This window comes from Scyliorhinus torazame, chromosome 10 (assembly GCF_047496885.1).
Source record: "Scyliorhinus torazame isolate Kashiwa2021f chromosome 10, sScyTor2.1, whole genome shotgun sequence".
Taxonomy (NCBI): Eukaryota; Metazoa; Chordata; class Chondrichthyes; order Carcharhiniformes; family Scyliorhinidae; genus Scyliorhinus; species Scyliorhinus torazame.
The window spans coordinates 192,977,346-192,997,895 of NC_092716.1; the positions used below are offsets into that span (position 1 = coordinate 192,977,346).

General features: G+C 44.8%; 1 protein-coding gene across 1 annotated transcript in view; it reads left to right on the forward strand.

Annotated features, from left to right (window-relative positions):
* Positions 1-20,550, forward strand: part of LOC140384472 (ovochymase-2) — a 165,924-nt gene that overhangs the window by 27,121 nt on the left and 118,253 nt on the right. The window contains exons 3-7 of the mRNA XM_072466204.1: positions 5,610-5,701; positions 10,178-10,350; positions 12,781-12,876; positions 13,662-13,813; positions 15,043-15,238. Of these exons, the coding sequence (XP_072322305.1) occupies positions 5,610-5,701; positions 10,178-10,350; positions 12,781-12,876; positions 13,662-13,813; positions 15,043-15,238 (709 nt within the window). The remainder of the gene's footprint in view (positions 1-5,609; positions 5,702-10,177; positions 10,351-12,780; positions 12,877-13,661; positions 13,814-15,042; positions 15,239-20,550) is intronic.

Sequence of the window (20,550 nt, forward strand, 5' to 3'; positions counted from 1 at the left end):
AATGGCCTCCTTGTGCACTGTGGGGATTCTATGATTCTATGAACTGTTTTGTGCTTAAAGTAATATAAATACAGGGGATAATCTTTCAGAGAAGGAAATATTAGGAAATACTGGCGATCAAAAGGGTTGATCAAGAAAATAGGATTTGTGGAGAATCTTGAAGACGCAGAAATTTAGAGATTTTTTGAGAGAATTGAAAAGTTTTTTGTTAAAATATTTTTTTTTTTGAAGGGGCAATTTAGCGTGGCCAATCCACCTAACCTGCACATCTTTGGGATGTGGGGGTGAAACCCACGCAGACATGGGGAGAATGTGCAAACTCCACACAGACATTGACCCAGGCCCGGGATTCGAACCAGGGTCCTCAGCGTCGCAGTCTCAGTGTTAACCACCGCACCACATGCTGCCCTGAGAATTGAAAAGTTTAGGGCCTTCACAGCAGAAGGCATGGCTGTCAATAGTAGGGGGAAGGCAAAAGGAGAGGGACAAGATGTAGTAGTTAAAGGAACACAGGCACCTTGAAAGGTGCTTGGTATTGAGGAGGTTACAGAATTAAGGAGAGGTGAAGCCTGAGGGGCAATTTAAATTGACATCTATGAGTACCTTGTTGCTCAGAAATGCTAACGGTATTAGATAGGATTATATAGATTACAGAATCGGTACAACACAGAAACAGGTCATTCGGCCCGATCAGTCCATGCTAGTGTTTATGCTGCACTCAAGCCTCCTCCTGGATATATGTCTCTGTTACCCTCTATTTGTCCCTCCCTCATATGTTTGATCTTCTTTCCCCATCACTAAATCTATAGTACAGCCACTCCCTGTGCCAGGGAGTTCCGCATTCTCACCACTCTGTCGTAAAGAAGTTTATTCTGAATTCCTGACTGGATTTCTTGGTGACTATCTTATATTGATGACGTTCAGTTATCGTCTTCCCCACAGAGGTGCTGTTAGGTAATTTTCCCTTCGTGTACCCGAACAGGCGCCGGAATGTGGCGACTAGGGGCTTTTCACGGTAACTTCATTGCAGTGTTAATGTAAGCCTACTTGTGACAATAAAGATTATTATATTATTAAATGTGGGAACATGCTCTCTGTATCCACTCTATCAAAATCTTTCATAATTTTAAAGGCCTCTATTAGGTCATCTCTCTTTTCTGAAGAGGCAAGAGACCCACCGGTCAATCCTTTCCTGATATGTAAATTCACACATTTTTGGTATCATCCTTGTAAATCTTCTCTGCACCTCGCCAGTGCCTCAATATCCTTTGTATATAACATAGCCACCAGAACTGTACACCGTACACTAAATATGGTCTAACCAAGGTTTGATACAAGTTTTGCATAACTCCCTTACTTTCAATTCTATCCCTCTAGAAATTGTTTGCTTTCTTTATTGCCTTGCCAACCTGTGGCGCAAACTTTAGTCATTGATATATCCCTTTGTTCCTCGACCCCACCAAGACTTGCACCTTCTGAGTAATAAGTGTAACATTTGAACTGTTATGCGGATTCAGACTTGAACAGAATAAATAATGACATTGGCAAAGCAATAGGATTATAAAATTCTCACACTAATCTTATTGAATTATGTTTTGAAATCACTATGACATGAATAGCACAGTGATAAACAGGAGAATAACACCATGCACAACCTACTAATGAGAAATGAAACTCACAAGCTAACCTCATTCTATTCAGTTATGACCTGATTTTACAAATACACCACAGAAGGTGAATCCTCCTGATCCATAGGACAACCACCCTGTCTAACTTTAAGTTACAGGATGAAATGTTGGCACACCCAGTTATTTGGATGGAATCCACAAAGCTGAAATTTCCACACAATCTCCAGTCATGCCCTTCAATTCCTTTACTTTAATCCACAGGTAAACTGTTCTTTTTAACCCAAGCATTCTGTCTTTAACTCAACAACAGAAAATCTGGCACTTCCCCTCCAGCTCTCCACTTTAACTCAACCAAGAGATGATAAAGAGCTACACATTCCCTAATCGATACTCAAGTTTTTTCCCTTACCCAGTCCAGCTGGTCCCCTCCAATCTTTGTTCATACCTAGAGTGCTAGTCAGGCACCCAATGGAAAAGATGTAAACTCTGATGCACTGGGCAATATCTGGCTGTACAATGAGGAACAAAAGAAGGCACACATTTCTTATACCCCCCTGTACATGTGTTCAGAGTCTGTGATGATCAGGGTTGGTTACTCCCTGTATGATCAGCTCTGTGAGTGGTCAAGGTGATGTCACCCCTTAGGGACAGAGTCCCGAAGATCCGTTTGAAAAGACCCTCTTTAACTCAAAACTCTCAAAGCGATCTAGCATTCCACATGCTTGATAAGCGAAACCCAGGTAAGTGTGGCCTTCACACCGTTCGAAAGCTCTTCACTCCTCCGACCGTAGTGATAACTATGAAATCAGAAGGAGTTACAAGATGTTCGCCCTGCCATTGTCGTGACATGATGTGGAGATGCTGGCATTGGACCGGGGTGAGCACAGTAAGAAGTCTTACAACACCAGGTTAAAGTCCAACAGGTTTGTTTTGAATCACTAGCTTTCAGAGCACAGCTCCTTCCTCAGGTGAATGAAGAGGTGGGTTCCAAAAACATATATAGAGACAAAGTCAATGATGCAAGACGATACTTTGAATGCAAGTCTTTGCAGGCAATTGTAAGTCTTTACAGGTGCAGATGGAGCAGGTTAAAGTGGTGCGAATTGTCTCAAGCCAGGACAGTTGGTAGGATTTTGCAAGCCCAGGCCAGATGGCTAGGGGGGGGGGGGGGGGATGAATGTAATGCAACATGAATCCAAGGTCCTGGTTGAGGCCGTAGTCATGTGTGCGAAACTTGTCTATAAGTTTCTCCTTGGCGATTCTGCGTTGTTGCGCATCCTGAAGGCCACCTTGGAGAACGCTTAGCTGAAGATCAGAGGCTGAATGCCCTTGACTGCTGAAGTGTTCCCCGGCTGGAAGGGAATATTCCTGCCTGGTGATTGTTGCGCGATGTCCGTTCATCCGTTGTCGCAGCGTCTGCATGGTCTCGCCAATGTACCACACTTTGGAACATCCTTTTCTGCAGCATATGAGGTAGACAACGCTGGCCGGGTCGCACGAGTATGTACCACGTACCTGCTGGGTAGTGTTGTCACGTGTAATGGTGGTACCCATGTCGATGATCTAGCACGTCTTACAGAGATTGCCATGGCAGGATTGTGTGGTGTCGTGGTCGCTGTTCTGAAGGCTGGGTAGTTTGCTGCAAACAATGGTTTGTTTGAGGTTGTGCGGTTGTTTGAAGGCAAGTAGTGGGGGTGTGGGGATGACCTTGGCAAGATGATCGTCTTCATCGATGACGTGTTGAAGGCTGCGAACAAGATGTCGTAGTTTCTCCGCTCCAGGGAAGTACTGGACGACGAAGGGTATCCTGTTGGTTGTGTCCCGTGTTTGTCTTCTGAGGAGGTTGGTGCGTTTTTTTGCTGTGGCGCATTGGAACTGTCGATCGATGAGTCGAGCGCCATATCCCGTTCGTATGAGGGCACCTTTCATCGTCTGTAGATATCTGTTACGCTCTTCTTCGTCTGAGTGGATCCTGTGTATACTGAGGACTTGTCCATAGGGGATGGCTTCTTTAATGTGTTTAGGAAAGGATGTCCCGAAGCATGGTACATTGGTGAGACCATGCAGACTCTGCGGCAACAGATGAACAAACATCGTGCAACAATCACCAGGCAGGAACGTTCCTTTCCAGTCGGGGAACACTTCAGCAGTCAAGGGCATTCAGCCTCTGATCTTCAGGTAAGCGTTCTCCAAGTCGGCCTTCAGGACGCGCGACAACGCAGAACCGCGGAGGAGAAACTTATAGCCAAGTTTCGCACACATGAGTACGGCCTCAACCGGGACCTTGGATTCATGTTGCACTACATTCACCCCCCATCACCTGGCCTGGGCTTGTGAAAGCCTACCAACTGTCCCGGCTTGCGACAATTGACACTTCTTTAACCTGCTCCATCTGGACCTGTAAAGACTTAATTACCTGCAAAGACTCGCATTCAAAGTATCGTCTTGCATTATTGATTTTGTCTATATATATGCTTCTGGAACCAACCTCTTCATTCACCTGAGGAAGGAACTGTGCTCCAAAAGCTAGTGATTCAAAACAATCCTGTTGGACTTTAACCTGGTGTTGTAAGACTTCTTACTGTTTTGACTGTCATCGGTATTTGTGCCAATGAAATATTTTCAATAAGAACAGACCTCTTACCTGACTACTTATCATTACAGACTTTTGGTCAGTTAATTGCCTACATCGTGTTTTAAGGGTGCAGCACATAGAACATTCCATACTGGGTGAATTACTCAGGTTTTCCTTACTATTTTCCACTCCCTCATCCCTTGTTGTTCCATTAAGCTAGCAAATTCAACAGAGGCCAATTTGACTTAACATGTCTTATGTGCGATCTCGTAGCCCAGCAGACTTAATTGGTATGCAGCCAAAATGTGATCTGCTACATTGTAATTTCGTCCATACTTACATACGTGACCTCCCTAATCTTCACAACAAAGTACACTTATCCCTCATTTATCTGCGTTGAACTTCATTTGCTAATTATTTGTTTATTCTGCACGTTTGTCAATGTCCTCCTGGAATCTTTTGCAGTCTCCTCAGCATTGACTATATCTGCCCAATTTCTGCCATCAGCACGCAAATTTAAAAATTGCGTTTTTGATTCCAAAGTTCAATTTTTTAATTAAAATTTTTTTTTTACAGTACCCAATTAATTTTTTTCAATTAAGGGGCAATTTAGCGTGGCCAATCCACCTACCCTGCACATCTTTATGTTCTGGGCGTGAAACCCATGCAAACACAGGGAGAGTGTGCAAACTCCACACGGACAGTGACCCAGAGCCAGGATCGAACCTGGGAACTCGGCACCGTGAGGCAGCAGTGCTAACCACTGCACCACCGTGCTGCCTTAGTTCAATTTGTTAATGTAAACGGTGGATAGCTAGCTGGCTGAAATCTGTATGCAACCACCCAGTCTAAATTATTTCATAAATAATTGTATAGGCCCCAACTGGATTCTGGGCTCTGCACTTCAGGAAGAATGTCAAAGCCTTGGAGAGGGTGCAGAGAAGATTTACTGGAGTGATAGCAGGGATAAAGGACTTCAATTATGTGGTAAGACTAGAAAATCTGAATTTGTACTCTTTAGAGCAGAGAAGGTTTAGTGGGGATGTGATAGAGATGTTCAAAATGACATGAGTTTGATAGAGTAGATTAGGAGAAACAATTTCCAATGGATGGAGTGTTTTCATTAATGGGCACAGAGCTAAGATGTTTGTCAAGGGAACCTGAAGACAATTCTTTGTTACACAGCGAGTTGTTGTGATCAGAAGTGCAGGGTTGAAAGGATGGTAAAAACACTTGAAAAGGATAAAATGAATAGCGGGCTATAGGGAGCGAACAGTGGGACGTAGAGATCGGACAAACTGAGTGGAACTTTCAAAGATCCGGCACAGGCACGATGGGCCAAATGGCCTCCCTCTGTGCCAAATGATTCTATGTACATTTTGTGGCTTTAACGGTGTCATCGGCAGGTCTCTTTGAAACGACGGAAATCCCATTACTGCGGAGGGACGATCATCAGCGAGAAGTGGGTGTTGACAGCTGCTCACTGCATCCGGGACAGGTACAGACATTCTGAAGTTGTCCTCTTATCACCAGAAGCTCATTTCATGACTTAAAATCAATCTAACAAAATTAAAATCTTTCCTGCAGTAATGGATCTGTTATGTCTGCCTAATTTAAACCTTTCTACTGATGACTCAGCGATGCAGCTGCGAGGGCTCAGTGCGATGGATAGATTTGATGAATAGATTTAAAGGAATAACCTTCTATTAATCTCTCCTTCATATGTTTGTCTAGCTTCTCCATATACACGCTAGTTAGCACTGTTGCTTCACAGCGCCAGGGTCCCGGGTTCGATTCCCGCTTGGGTCACTGTCTGTGAGGAGTCTGCACTTTCTCCCCGTGTCTGCGTGGGTTTCCTCCGAGTGCTCTGGTTTCCTCCCACAAGTCCTGAAAGACGTGCTGTTAGGTGAATTGGACATTCCGAATTCTCCCTCTGTGTACCCGAACCAGTGCCGGAGTGTGGCGACTCGGGGCTTTTCACAGTAACTTTATTGCAGTGTTAATGTAAGCCTACTTGTGACAATAATAAGGATTATTATTACATTATTTGCCTCAACCATTTCTTGTGGTCGCAAGTTCCACATTCTCACCACACCACTTAATTTCAGTTTCAACATTTTCAATTAACCTCCCACACTCACAGCCTCAAACGCTTTATGAACATACAAAATAGGAGCAGAAGTGGGCCATTCAGCCCCTCAAGCCTGCTCTATCATTCAATAAGATCATGGCTGATCTGTTGGTGCTTCGAGTTCCACATTCCCATCTACCCCAATAACCTTTGATTCCCTTGTTAAACAAGAATCTATCTACCGCTGTCTTAAAACTATTCAGTGATCCCCCCCCCCCCCAACCTCCATCGCCTTCTGAGGCAGAGAGTTCCAATGTTCGCACAACCCTCTGCGAAAAAGCATTTATCCTCATCTCTGTCCTAAAAGGCTCATGCCTAATTTTAATACAGTGCCCCCTAGTTCTGGACTCACCCACAAGAGGAAACATCCTTTCCACATCCACCTTGTCAAGACCGTAAATCAAGTCACTCCCTCCTCTTCTAAACGCTAGTGGAAACAAATCCAGCCTGTCCAACCTATCATCATAAACAATCCATTCATTCCAGGTATAAATCTAGTGAACCTCCTCTGAACCGTCGCCAACGCATTTACATCCTTCCTGAAATAAGGAGACCAAAGCTGCTCACAGTATTCAAGATGCAGTCTCACCAATGCCTTGTATAACTGAAGAATAGCATTCTTTTGTTTATGTTCAATTCCTCTCGTAATAAAATATAGCAGACACGATCGAACGGCTCAGCTGCACCTGAAAAGCAGTGTGCCGCAGTACAACGTGGTCGATAGAAGCTGGGAGACCTCCCTCCCGGCATCTACCCGGCTCACAACACCTCATGAAACATTGCGGTGTAAATCCCACCCATTGTGGGTGGGATCACATTTTGGTGAATCTGCATATTAGAGCGAGACAGCTACTCTTACTTTAATGTGCAGATTCCCGCGACACCCGAGGTAGTGGGATCTATCGCCTTCACCCCGGAGACCTCGGGCAAGCGCTGTTCAGTGCTGATCTCCACAAATGGGGATCGGTGGCACCCAGGTGTATGCCCTTTGGGCAGGGTAGTACCCGGGCCTAACCCGAACCCTTCATAGTGAGTTGGGGCTGGGGGGGGGAGGCGATCAGGGGTCCTGTTGGGGGCTCCAGAGATTGGGACGCTCGCTTGCTACACTGAGGAGTTCCGGCGAACGGAGCTCAGTGCAGAAAATGGGGCTGTGTGCGGCCTTGGTCGCTCGTTCCCAGCTGAGGCCCCCTATCTAATCCGAGTGACGCTTGATGGCTCTGTATTTCTCTGCGCTGCGAGTGCTGGGAAACATATGGCTAAATGTGCTCGCTATGGGACTTTGTTCCCATTTAGTTAAATCAGACCAGCATTCTATTAGACATCTTGATTACATGCTGTACCTCCATTCTAACATTTTGTGACTCATGTACAGGAACACCTCGATCCTTTCGCACCTTGGAATTCTGCAGTCTTTCTCTACTCTGCCTTTTTATTCTTCCTGCCAAAGTGAACAACTTCACATTTTCCCACATTACACTCAGCCTGCCATATGTTTGCCCACTCACTCAACCTATCTATATCTGCAAACCCCTTCTTTCTTCTTCACAACATACCTTCTTACCTATCTTTGTGTTGTCTGCAAATTTAGCTGCCTTCGCTCCCCTCATCTAAGCCATTGATGTAAATAGTAAAACGTGGAGGCCCAATACAGACCCCTGTGGCACTCCGATAGTCACAGCCTGCCAAACATTCAAAGACCCATTTAGGCATACTCTCTGTTTTCTGTCAGCCAGCCAATCTTCTATAATGAAAATAAAGTTCTGTGGATGCTGGAATTCTGAAAGAAAAACAGAAATGCTGGAAAAACCAAGCAACTCTAGCAGTATCTGTGGAGAGACAAACAGAGTTAATGTTTTGAGTCCATATGACTCTTCTTCAGAGGTAGAAATGCATTCAATTGTATTTTACACTGTTACAAGATGGAGCAAAACCGATCTTCTATTCAGGCTAATATGTTACCCCCTCCACTATAAGCTTTTATTTTCTGCATAATAACGTTTGATGTGGCACCTTATCAAATGCTCACTGGAAATCCAAGTACAGCAGGTCTACAAGCTCTCCTGTATCCACAGCACATGCTACCTCTTCAAAAAGCTCTAATAAATTGGTTACAACATGATTTCTCTTTCACAAAACCATGCTGACTCTTCCCAATCACCTTGAGTTTTTTAAAAGTGCCGTGCTATAACCTCTTTATTGCTTAATTCTAACACCTTCGCCACAACAGTTGTCAATCTAACTGGCCTATAGTTTCCTATTTTCTGCCTCTCTCCCACCTTGAGTAGTAGGGTTATATTTAATATTTTCCAAACTGGTGGAACCTATCCAGAATCTAGGAAATTTGGGCTAATTAAGATCAACGCATCGACTACCACATTAGCTACTTGTTTTAGGGCAGCACATTGGTGCAGTGGTTAGCACTGCTGCCTCACGGCACCGAGGTCCCAGGTTCCCGGCTCTGGGTCAATGTCCGTGTGGAGTTTGCACATTCTCCCCGTGTTTGTGTGGGTTTCGCCCCCACAACCCAAAGTTGTGCAGGTTAGGTGGATTGGCCACGCTAAATTACCCCTTAATTGGAAAAAATGACTTGGGTAATCTAAATTTATTTTTAAAAAGTTAGCTACTTGTTTTAAGACCCTCGGTCATTTGGACCTGGACACTTGTCAGAACACAGTATCCAGCGGTTTGTTCAGGACTGCTTCCCTAGTGACTGCAATTTCACCAAGTTCCTCTCTCCCCTTAGCCTCCTGATTTGCAGCTATTACTGGAATGTTTTTTCTTTTCTCTATCCTGAAGACAGAAGGAAAATATTTGCTCATTTAACCACCGTCCCCTTATTATCTACTACTAACTCTCATTGTCAATCTCGAGAGGACCAGCACCCACTTTCCTTACTCTTTTCCTGTAGAAACTCCTGTTTGTGTTTTTACATTTCTTGCTAGCTTCCTCTCATAGTCTAATTCTTTCTCCTGATTAACCATTTAACCATTCACTGCTGTTCCCTGCATCTGACCAATGATCTGACCTGCCACTCAACTTTGCACACTGTATGTTTTTTGGGGGGGAGGTCGGGGGGAGAGTGTTCCAGGTTTCCATTACTCTTAGTGTGATGAAATGTTTCCCCCTGAACAACCTAGCTCTAATTTTAAAGTTAATAATAACTTAATTCTTATTAATAATCTTTATCTTTATTGTCACAAGTAGGCTTACATTAACACTGGAATGAAGTTACTGTGAAAAGCCCCGAGTCGCCAGATTCTGCACCTTGTCTGGGATCTCCCCACCCGAGGAAATAGCTATCTACCCATGTTCTCTTTGATCATCTTAAACAACTCAATGGTATTACCTCTTAATCTTCTAAGTTTAAGGGAATACAAGTCAAGCCTGAAAAGGAGGATTTGTAATTCTACGTTACCACTGGCAACATCCCAAGGTGATTTACAGTAACTGGAAATCTTTTTTTTAAATGTTGTCACTGCGCAATGCAGGAACCATGGCAACTAGTTTGTGCACAGCAAGCTCTCATAAAGAGCTCTGTGATAATGACCAGATGATCTGTTTTAGTAATGTTGTCTGGAGGATAAATGCCGTGGTAGATATTAGATAGAACTCCACCGTTTTTCTTTGAAATTGTGCCAAAAGATTATTTGTACGTCCACATGACACCTCATAACTTAACCCTTTTAAGCCCTTCTAGCATTGTGTCGTGTTTTCCAGACCTGCGCAGCTTAGAGGGAACATTGCCAACAGGTCCACTCACTGTGGGTTCCGCCTGATAAGAGAGGATGTCCCCTCGGTAACATGCTGCATTTGTTACCCTTTGCTTATTTCGTTTGGCCTCAGGAACATCTTGTCCGTTTTGAAGGTGACAGCTGGGGAATACAACCTGAAGAACCTGGACAAAGAGGAGCAATCTCAAACGGTCAAACGTGTTATCATGCACCCCAAATTCAAGGCTGCCTACCCAGTTGAGTACGACATCGCTCTTCTGGAACTCAATGGCATCTTCACCTTTGGTAACTTTTAGTTGAACAACTTTCATTTGTTGTCATGTTATCCTTGAAGACTCTTGTTCTAACAGGTTCAACCTCATGCCTCTGATACATTACTGGTTTCATGCTGGTATATCCATGCGACTTGGCAGTGCTGAGTTCTACTGGCTCGTAAACAAGGTCTTCAGTCTCTCCTGACCTCGGCCATGGTGATGTACTTGCCTCTTCATCAGAAGGATGTGGGTTCCATTCCCAATCCAGCTACTTGAGTGAATATCCAGGTTGGCACTCCGTGATGCCGGTACTGAGAGGGTGCTGAATGATCCATTTCTGTGTGGTATCATTCAACTAATTATTAAGGAGGCATTTCTACAGTTTCATGTTAGAAGAAAATTTAACAAAAAGAATGTTCCGTAATCACATACTTTGAAATGTGTTACAAATTTGCCATTTAAGGATTCTGACAAAAGTGGAAATATTTATTGAACAAGAAATAATGTTTACTTAATGAACAGTATACCTTCTGTTTGACTAAACCAAACTTTATTCACTAATCTAGCAACTGGGATATTTGGATGGGATGTGGGGATGGGAAGCCATTGAGAAAATCAGGATAGACTTTCCGTCAGACCATCGGATATTACCCCCAACTGGAGCTGTTGACTTCACCCAATTCAATAGTACTCCTAACTCAATTTACCCCGGTTTACTTTGTGTGCTGGTTTTCTTTGTTGTTCTTTAATGCTGTCTTTCTTTTTGTCCTTTTGTCCTTCCCTTCTTTTTATTTCTTACACGTGAACAAAGGGAATTGATAGGCAGGCAGGACTGGTGGGTCCATCAAGCCTGTTCCACATCCTGATTACTGAGCATCATCACAGCTAAACACATCTTTCTCCCCAAACTCCCTCCTGCACGCACATTGATCATGTAACCAGCTGAGAGAGGCAATAAAAGCAGAGATAAACCCAGGGTTACTCTCTTGAACAAATTGAACTGGATTAGTCTCATAAACACTGTGGTTACAAGTGCAGTGAGTAACTCAGTTCCTGACTCCCCAAAGCCTGTCACCATTCAGCAGGCACAAATCAGGAATGCGCTAGAATATTCCTCACTTGCTCGATTAAGTGCAGTTCCAACGATATTCGATAACTCGATTCAATCCAGGATCAATTAGCCCGCTAGATTAGCACTCTGTCCAGCAAAGTCAGGTTTTGCAAAATAAGAACAAGGCTAAACGCTGTGTTTTTCAGAAGGTTAGGAAGTATTGGCAAGGCACTATACCACGAGTGAGAAGTGGAACTATGCCACCAGTGGGAAGTGGAACCTGCCTTAGCACAGACAGGACCGGTCTCCTAACTCAGGACGATTTAGTGTGGAGAAGACGTGTTGATTAACTTTTAGCAACTAGAACCGGTTTGCCAGAGACAGAGTCAACTAAGTGTCCGTGACAAACTGTGCCAAGTGAAGACCTAGACACTCCTGAGAACCTGACAATACCAAAACAACTGTGGAAGGCAGTACCCCAGTTGAGGACACTTCAACCTCTGAAAACTACGATAACTCCAGTTGAGGCAACTCTGGACGATGTCCAGACTAAACCAAAAACACCAGAGGTTACAGTCAACACAAAAAAGATTCGCTGACAACCACACAGAAAACAACATCAACCGAAAAGTCTGACTTATTGACTGTTGTGTTTACTAATTGTTCATATTGTAAATTTTGATTGTTCAGATTATATTGCGTTTCGTTGCAGGCACCTCTTGTAAAGGGAGAGGAAAGTGTTGTGTATTCATGTTTGTTCCTAGTTGGAACAAAGTCACTTTAAGGGTCCAATCACATGACATATTGATGATGTCATTGGCCATTCGCGCAGGCAAACGGGCAGTCTATCCTAACAGCCTGTTGAGCAATTAAAAATACCACACTTTGCTGTCACTGTGTCAAAATCCTGGAACTCCCTTCCTCACAGCACTGTGGGTGTACGTACACCACATAGACTGCAGCAGTTAGGGAAAGTGGACCATCACCACTTTCTCAAGAACAATCAGGGATGAGCAGTAAATGCTGGCCTTGGCAGCGACACTCAGATTCCATGAAGAATAAAGAAAAAATCCAGTCTGACCTCTAGGGTCTGTGCTCAGGTTTCTAGAGAGGGACTTTAACCCATGATCTGACTAAGAGCAGAGAATACCAACAATTCTGCACCTTAAGCAACACTAACCGCCCTTTATAATGTGGGGAAGGGTGAAATTCACCTACACCCACCAGACATGGGCCCCTTGCTGGATTTTAATTGGGTATTTAGGGTTGGAGCTGCAATCTCTGTTTGTTGGGGGCTATCTGGAGTGAGACCCGAGACACGTCACTCTGTTTCTAAGAGAGAACAAGCAGCAACGTATCTTTATCTACAACTGAGAGACAGTGACAACCTGTTGTGTCCTTCCATCATAGGTAAAAATATCTATCCAGCCTGTCTTCCTAATGAAGATGACACCTTCGATACAGGAACCATTTGCACCACTGCTGGCTGGGGGCGGCTCTCTGAGGGTAAGTGCTGCAGCAAAAAAGGCATCTGACTGGAATTTAGCTCAATAAATCCCTGGCAGAGGTTCCCTGAAAAGGCTTATTAGATTGGGATCCTAATGTACCTCATCCTGACCTAGTATCAACGTATCTACGGTGGCCTGTAGGGGGCAGTACCTTCACTCACTCCCCAAACATGGCCATTGATGCCAGAGTAAGGCCAAGGAGTCCTCACCATGGCAGTTTGTGAATTGAATTCCATTAATTGAATAAACCCCCAAAATAAGCTTAATGGTGACCATGCAACCACTGGATTATCATAAAAACCCAACTGGTTCACTAATGTGTTTTAGGAAAGGAAACCTATCATCCTTGCCTGGTCTGTGCCCATACGTCACTGTGTGGATAGCACTGTGGCTTCACAGCGCCAGGGTCCCAGGTTCGATTCCCCGCTGGGTCACTGTCTGTGTGGAGTCTGCACGTTCTCCCCGTGTCTGCGTGGGTTTCCTCCGGATGCTCCGGTTTCCTCCCACAGTCCAAAGACATGCCGGTTAGGTGGATTGGCCATGATAAATTGCCCTTAGAGACCAAAAAAGGTTAGGAGGGGTTATTGGGTTACGGGGATAGGGTGGAAGTGAGGACTTGGGTGGGTCAGTGCAGACTCGATGGGCCAAATGGCCTCCTTCTGTACTATATGTTCTATGTTTTATTTGTTCCTTTCACTCCAGTTGAAGCCTAACCAATGGTTTAAATTCAGATTGCTGTTACTGCCTAGTTTTAAGGAAGGAATATCTTTATGTTCCCTCAAGGTGGAAGATTACCAAACACCTTACATGAGGTTGAGCTTCCCATCCTTGATTTCAAGACCTGCTTAAAGGCAATGCAATCAGTAATAAAACGATTCAAGGGGGAAACCCTCATGTGTGCTGGGTTCCCTGACGGAAGAAAGGATGCATGTCAGGTAAGGGATAGAATTAGCAAAATGTTGTGCCTTTCTTTGGTACCTTTTACTACTTAAGGCATCCCAACGCACTTTATAGCCAAAGGCCTTTCTCATTACACAATACGTAATCTAAAATAGCCAAATTCCTTGTTGGTTCCTCAAGCTCCCACTCCAGAAACCCTTGTACACACTCCAGGGATTTATCCGCAACAGCATGAAGGCTAATTAGGTTTACCCAGTAAATTGAAGTCACCCATTATTACTGTATTATGTATGCTACATGCAGTTCTCACTAATGGACTGATCTGATTCCTTATTAACAGTACTACCCCACCTCCTTTTCCCTTTGCTCAACCTTTCTAAATGACAAACATGCATGAATATTTGGTTCCCAATCTTGTTCACCCTGCAAAGTCTCTATAATGGCAACTAAATCAGACCCATTTGTGCCGACAAATCTTCTACCTTGTTGTGAATGCTGCGTGCCCTCAGATAGAGTGTCCTTAACTGTGGCTTTTAAGCTTTATCCTGCATTCTGATCCTATTTGATGCCTGTCTTCACTTCATCTACCTTCTAATTTTGCTTACCTGCGGTGACTTGGCCCTGGCTCTGGCTTCACACCTCTTGTGAACCATCATTTACACTATTATCCAAAATGGGAAACTGGTTACCGAGTAAGATTGACTCAGGAGACTACTGCACTACATGGTGGTCATCCATTCCCACTCTGCTCCTAACCTGCAGTGTGACCACCCTAACCACACTACCTGTGTAGTTCTCTGCTTTGCAGTGAATCCAGCCACCACTCAAGTTCTGAAACTTGGAGCTCAAGCTGCTGCAACCAGTGACACTTCCTGTGGATGTGTTTGTCACGGTGCAACCGTGACTTCCCACATTCAACTGGATGCACATTCCATCCACCAAGCTGCCTGTCATACCTTAATTTTTTCAAACTATTCATTATAAATAGAATAACTTATCAGTTACTCATCAATCAGCTTTATCCTTTGTACCAAAGTTAGTAACAAATACTGGAGGCGGAAAAAGGTAGATCTAGCTGCTGCTGACTGCCGCGGAGTCCTCTTTTCATCTGACCTTCTAGGCACTGCTGACTGCCTCCAGGTCTTCTTTTTGTCCATGGCAGCTAATTTGCACACATGAATCTCCCACAAACAGCAATGTGATAATGACTGGATAATTTTTTTCAGTGATGTTGGTTGTGTGATTCTTACATTTACTTTTGGAGGGTGATTCAGGAGGTCCCCTGATGTGTCGCGGTGAAGGCGATGTCTGGACTGTGAGTGGAGTGACATCGTGGGGGTTGGGTTGTGGCCGCAGCTGGAAGGACAACAACATCAAATCGCCGAATAAAAGAGGGACACCTGCCATCTTCACTAAAGTCAAAGCTTTGAAATCATGGATTCAGAAAACCATGAGCAATGGTACAGAAAGAGTTTAACCTGCCATTACTGTGCAATTGGATATATGTTTGATATGGAAGAACATGGAGAAAGGAGAGGAGAGTAGGGTCAGAGTAGAAGGGCTTGCATAGTCTACCTTTGTGAATCTGCGATTAGTGTCTGTCTACTTCAGTGCACCCTTGGTGATTCTGCCTTTGGTTGACTGGTCTGTAAGCTCTGTAATTCCTTCCTTGAAACTCTCCACCCCTGGGTTTTGGGTCCCGCCACAGAAAAGTGGGTGACTTAACAAAACATCCATTGACTTTTGGTGGCGGGACTGGAAAATGCAGGCCTCTATCTCTCTACCTCTCTACGGGTGGCACGGTGGCACAATGGTTAGCACTGCTGCCTAACAGTGCCATAGATCCAGTTTTGATTCTGGCCTTGGGTGACTGTGTGGCGTTTGTACATTCTTCCCGTTTCCTCCAGGTTCTCTGGTTTCCTCCCACAGTCCAAACATGTGCAGGTTTGGCAGAATGCCCCTAAATTGCCCCTTATTATCCCAAAGACTATGTGGGGTTATGAGGTTAGGGGAGGGGGGTACAGGGTGGGTCTAGGTAGGGTGCTCATTTGGAGGGCCAGTGCAGACTTGATGGGCTGTGAATGGCACTCTTCTGCATTGTAGGGATTCTACCTCCATTATGGTGATCTTTAAATCTTTAGATCACTTGTTTAAATATTGCCTTACATGGCTCAGTGTCCAAATTGGTCTGGTAACAGTCTAGTAAAGCACCTTGAGACTTTTTACAGGTGTTATATAAAGGCAAGCTGGTGTTGTGTGTAACACTAATCTAGGGTGGAATCTTGTGCCCACCCCCATGGCGAATGGTCGAAAGGGGGCACTTAATCAGGCAGTAGGGTGGCACGTGTTAGTAGGATAGCTCAGTCCTGTCAGTAAATGCACTCCAGCACCTGTTGCCTTTTTTTCATTCTCTCTGCTGCTGAAGGTTTTTTTTTCATTTAAAATGAGCCTGGGATTTAAGTCTCTTCAGATCATGTCAATTAGAGTCAACAAGAATGTTTCTCTGCAGTTTAGAATGTGTAAGAGCACTTTTATCCACTGAGAAAAGTACTCTAATGCATCTCAACACTTACACAATGTTGGTGATTGTAATGGCCAACTTTCCTTTTGCAGCACAGAGCCCTATAAATAATTATTGCACTAAAAGTATACCTAATTTACAACACAGCATCAAACTATTGAAACTGAGAGGGGCTGCCCCACCCACTCACATAACTGGTTGGCAGTTAAGTGTCAGTCACCTTAAGCTACTTTGATCTAAAAGCAGTCGGGGGGGGGGGGGGGGAGTCAATTCAGGCCAATTTTAAAAAGGCAACTTTAACTCACTCCCAGTGAGTTCTCCCAGTGAGTCAGAGAAGACACAACCAGAGTGCGGCACAGCGAAGAGTGAGTTTGGGAATTTGAAGCTAGGTGAGAATTGAATTGGTAAGACTGTTCCTTTTTAAATTTCAGAAATTTAAATTAATCTAGAATTGTGCAGTGAAGGTTAACAAGGGGCTGCTCCACCCACTCACAAAACTGGTTGGCAGTTAAGTGTCAGTCACCTTACGCTACTTTGATCTAAAAGCGGGGGGGGGGGGGGGGGGGGGGAGTCAACTCAGGCCAATTTAAAAAGATCAACTTCTCCCAGTGAGCCAGAGAAGACACAATCGAAGCTGGGTGGGGAGGAGGTGCTTTTTATCTCTGGTAAGTGACTGGTAAGTAGTTTTTCTTTTCATTTGTCTATTTATTTATTTTTCCTTTCATTTTTTGGAATTGTAGTTGTATAAGTTAACCTAAGGTTTAAGACATTGCAGGAGATCCCAGACCCGTGTCATGCTCCTCGTGTGCGATGTGGGAGCTCAGGGGTACATCCACTGACCCTGGCTCCTTCACGTGCAAGAAGTGTGTCCAGCTGCATCTCCTGTTAAGCCGCTTGACAGCTCTGGAGCTGCGGACGGACTCACTTTGGAGCATCCGCGATGCTGAGGACGTCATGGGTAGCACGTTTAGCGAGCTGGTCACACCGCAGATGAAAATTACTGAGGGAGATAGAAAATGGGTGACCAAAAGGCAGAGCAAGAGTAGGAAGGCAGTGCAGGTGTCCCCTGCGGTCATCTCCCCGCAAAACAGATATTCCGCTTTGGATACTGCTGAGGGAGATGGCTCACCAGGGGAAGGCAGCAGCAGCCAGGTTCATGGCACCGTGGCTGGCTCTGCTGTGCAGGAGGGCAGGAAGAGGAATGGCAGGGCTATCGTGATAGGGGACCCGATCGTAAGGGGAATAGACAGGTAGTTCTGTGGACGCAATCGAGACTCCAGGATTGTATGTTGCCTCCCTGGTGCAAGGGTCAAGGATGTCTCAGAGCGGCTGCACGACATTCTGGGGGGGGGGGGGGTGAACAGCCAGCTGTTGTGGTGCTCATAGGCACCAACGATATAGGTATAAAATGGGATGCGGTCCTACAAGCTGAATTCAGGGCGTTTGGAGTTAAACTAAAAAGTAGGACCTCAAAGGTAGTAATCTCAGGATTGCTACCAGTGCCATGAGCTAGTCAGAGTAGGAATGTCAGGATAGATAGGATGAATGCATGGCTCGAGAGATGGTGCAAGAGGGAGGGATTCAAATTCCTGAGACATTGGAACCGGTTCTGGGGGAGGTGGGACCAGTACAAACCGGACGGTCTGCACCTGGGCAGGACTGGAACCAATGTCCTAGGGGGGGTGTTTGCTTGTGCTGTTGGGGAGGGTTTAAACTAATGTGGCAGGGGGGTGGGAACCGATGCAGGAAGTCGGAGGGAAGTAAAACAGGGCCAAAAACAAAAAGCAGTAAGGGGGAAAGTGTAAGGCAGAGAAGCCACAGTCAAAAATCAAAAAGGGCCACAGTACAGGGTGCAGTGACTGAGGAGAGTGTGAAAAGGGAGGTGGGCAATGCAGGATTGCGGGTGTTGTACCTCAATGCGCGCAGTATACGGAACAAGGTAAATGAGCTTGTTGCGCACATTGAAATTGGCCGGTATGATATTGTGGGCATCACAGAGACGAGGCTGCAAAGGGATCAGGGCGGGATATAAATATCCAAGGATATATGTTCTATCGAAAGGACAGGCAGATGGGCAAAGGGGGCGGGGTTGCATTGATAGTAAGGAACAAAGTTAAATCGATAGCAAGGAGCGATATAGGATCAGAAGGCATAGAATCTCTGTGGGTAGAGTTGAGGAATCGCAAAGGTAAAAAGACCCTGATGGGAGTTATGTACAGGCCCCCTAACAGTAGTCAGGATGTGGGGCAGAAAATAAATCAGGAGATAGAAAAGGCATGTAAAAAAGGTAATATTACAATAATCATGGGGGACTTCAATATGCAGGTGGACTGGGAAAATCAGGTTGGTAGTGGATCCCAAGAAATGGAATTTGTGGAATGTCTGAGAGATGGTTTTTTGGAGCAGCTTGTGACAGAGCCTACTAGGGAACAGGCAATTCTGGATTTGGTGATGTGTAATGAGGCAGACTTGATTAGGGATCTTAAGGTGAAGGAACCCTTAGGGAGCAGTGACCACAATATGATAGAATTTACCCAGCAGTTTGAGAGGGGGAAGCTGCAATCAGATGTAACAGTATTACAATTAAATAAGGGTAACTACAATGACATGAGGGAGGAGCTGGCCAGAGCTGATTGGAAAAGGAGCCTAGCAGGGAAGACAGTGGAACAGCAATGGCAGGTGTTTTTGGGGGTTATTAGGGAGGCACAACAGAAATTCATCCCAAGGAGGAGGAAACATGCTCAGGGGAGGACAAGGCATCCATGGCTGACGAGGGATGTCAAGGACAGCATAAAGGTGAAAGAGAAAGCATACAAAGTGGCAAGGATTAGTTGGAAACCAGAGGATTGGGAAGTCTTTAAAAGTGAGCAGAGGACAACCAATAAAGCAATAAGGGGGGAGAAGATGAAGTATGAGTGCAAGCTAGCTAGTAATACAAAGAAAGATAGGAAGAGATTTTTTTCAATATATAAAAGGTAAGAGAGAGACAAAAATAGACATTGGACCACTAGAAAATGTGGCTGGAGAAGTAATAATAGGAAACCAAGAAATGGCAGAATAACTGATTAATTATTTTGCATCAGTCTTCACGGTGGAAGACACAAGTGGGATGCCAGAGCTCCAGGAGAACCAGGGGGCAGAGGTGAGTGCAGTGACCATTGCTAACGAGAAGGTTCTGGGGAAACTGAAAGATCTGAAGGTGGATAAGTCACCTGGACCGGATGGACTACACCCCAGGCTCCTAAAAGAGATAGCTGAGGAAATTGTGGAGGCATTAGTGATGATCTTTCAGGAATCACTGGAGGCGGAAGGGTCCCAGAGGACTGGAAGGTGGCTAATGTAACATCACTGTTTAAGAAGGGAGGGAGGCAGAAGATGGGAAATTATAGGCCGGTTAGCCTGACTTCGGTCATTGGTAATATTTTAGAGTCTGTTATTAAAGATGAGATCGCGAAGCACTTGGAAGTGCATGGTAAAATAGGACTGAGTCAGCACGGCTTTGTCAAAGGGAGGTCGTGTCTGACAAATCTGTTCTTTGAGGAGGTAACAAGCAAGTTAGACAAAGGAGAACCAGTGGACATGATTTATTTAGATTTCCAGAAGGCCTTTGACAAGGTGCCGCACAGGAGACAGTTAAAAAAGTTAAGAGTTCATGGTGTTTAGGGTAAGATCCTGGCATGGATAGAGGATTGGCTGACTGGCAGAAGGCAGAGAATGGGGATAAAGGGGTCTTTTTCAGGATGGCAGCCGGTGACTAGTGGTGTGCCTCAGGGGTCTGAGCTGGGACCACAACTTTTTACAATATACATTAATGATCTAGAAGAAGGTACCGAAGGCACTGTTGCTAAGTTTGCAGATGATACAAAGATCTGTAGAGGGACAGGTAGTATTGAGGAAGCAAGGGGGCTGCAGAAGGATTTGAACAGGCTAGGGCACTGAAGTGGCAAATGAAACACAATATGGAAAAGTGTGAGGTTATGCACTTTGAAAGGAGGAATCTAGGCATAGACTATTTTCTAAATGGGGAAATGCTTCGGAAAGCAGACTTGGGAGTCCTTGTTCACAATTCTCTTAAGGTTAATGTGCAGGTTCAGTCGGCAGTTGAGAAGGCAAATACAATGTTAGCATTCATGTCAAGAGGGCTAGAATACAAGACCAGGGATGTACTTCTGAGTCTGTATAAGGCTCTGGTCAGACCCCATTTGGAGTATTGTGAGCAGTTTTGGGCCCCATATCTAAGGAAGGATGTGC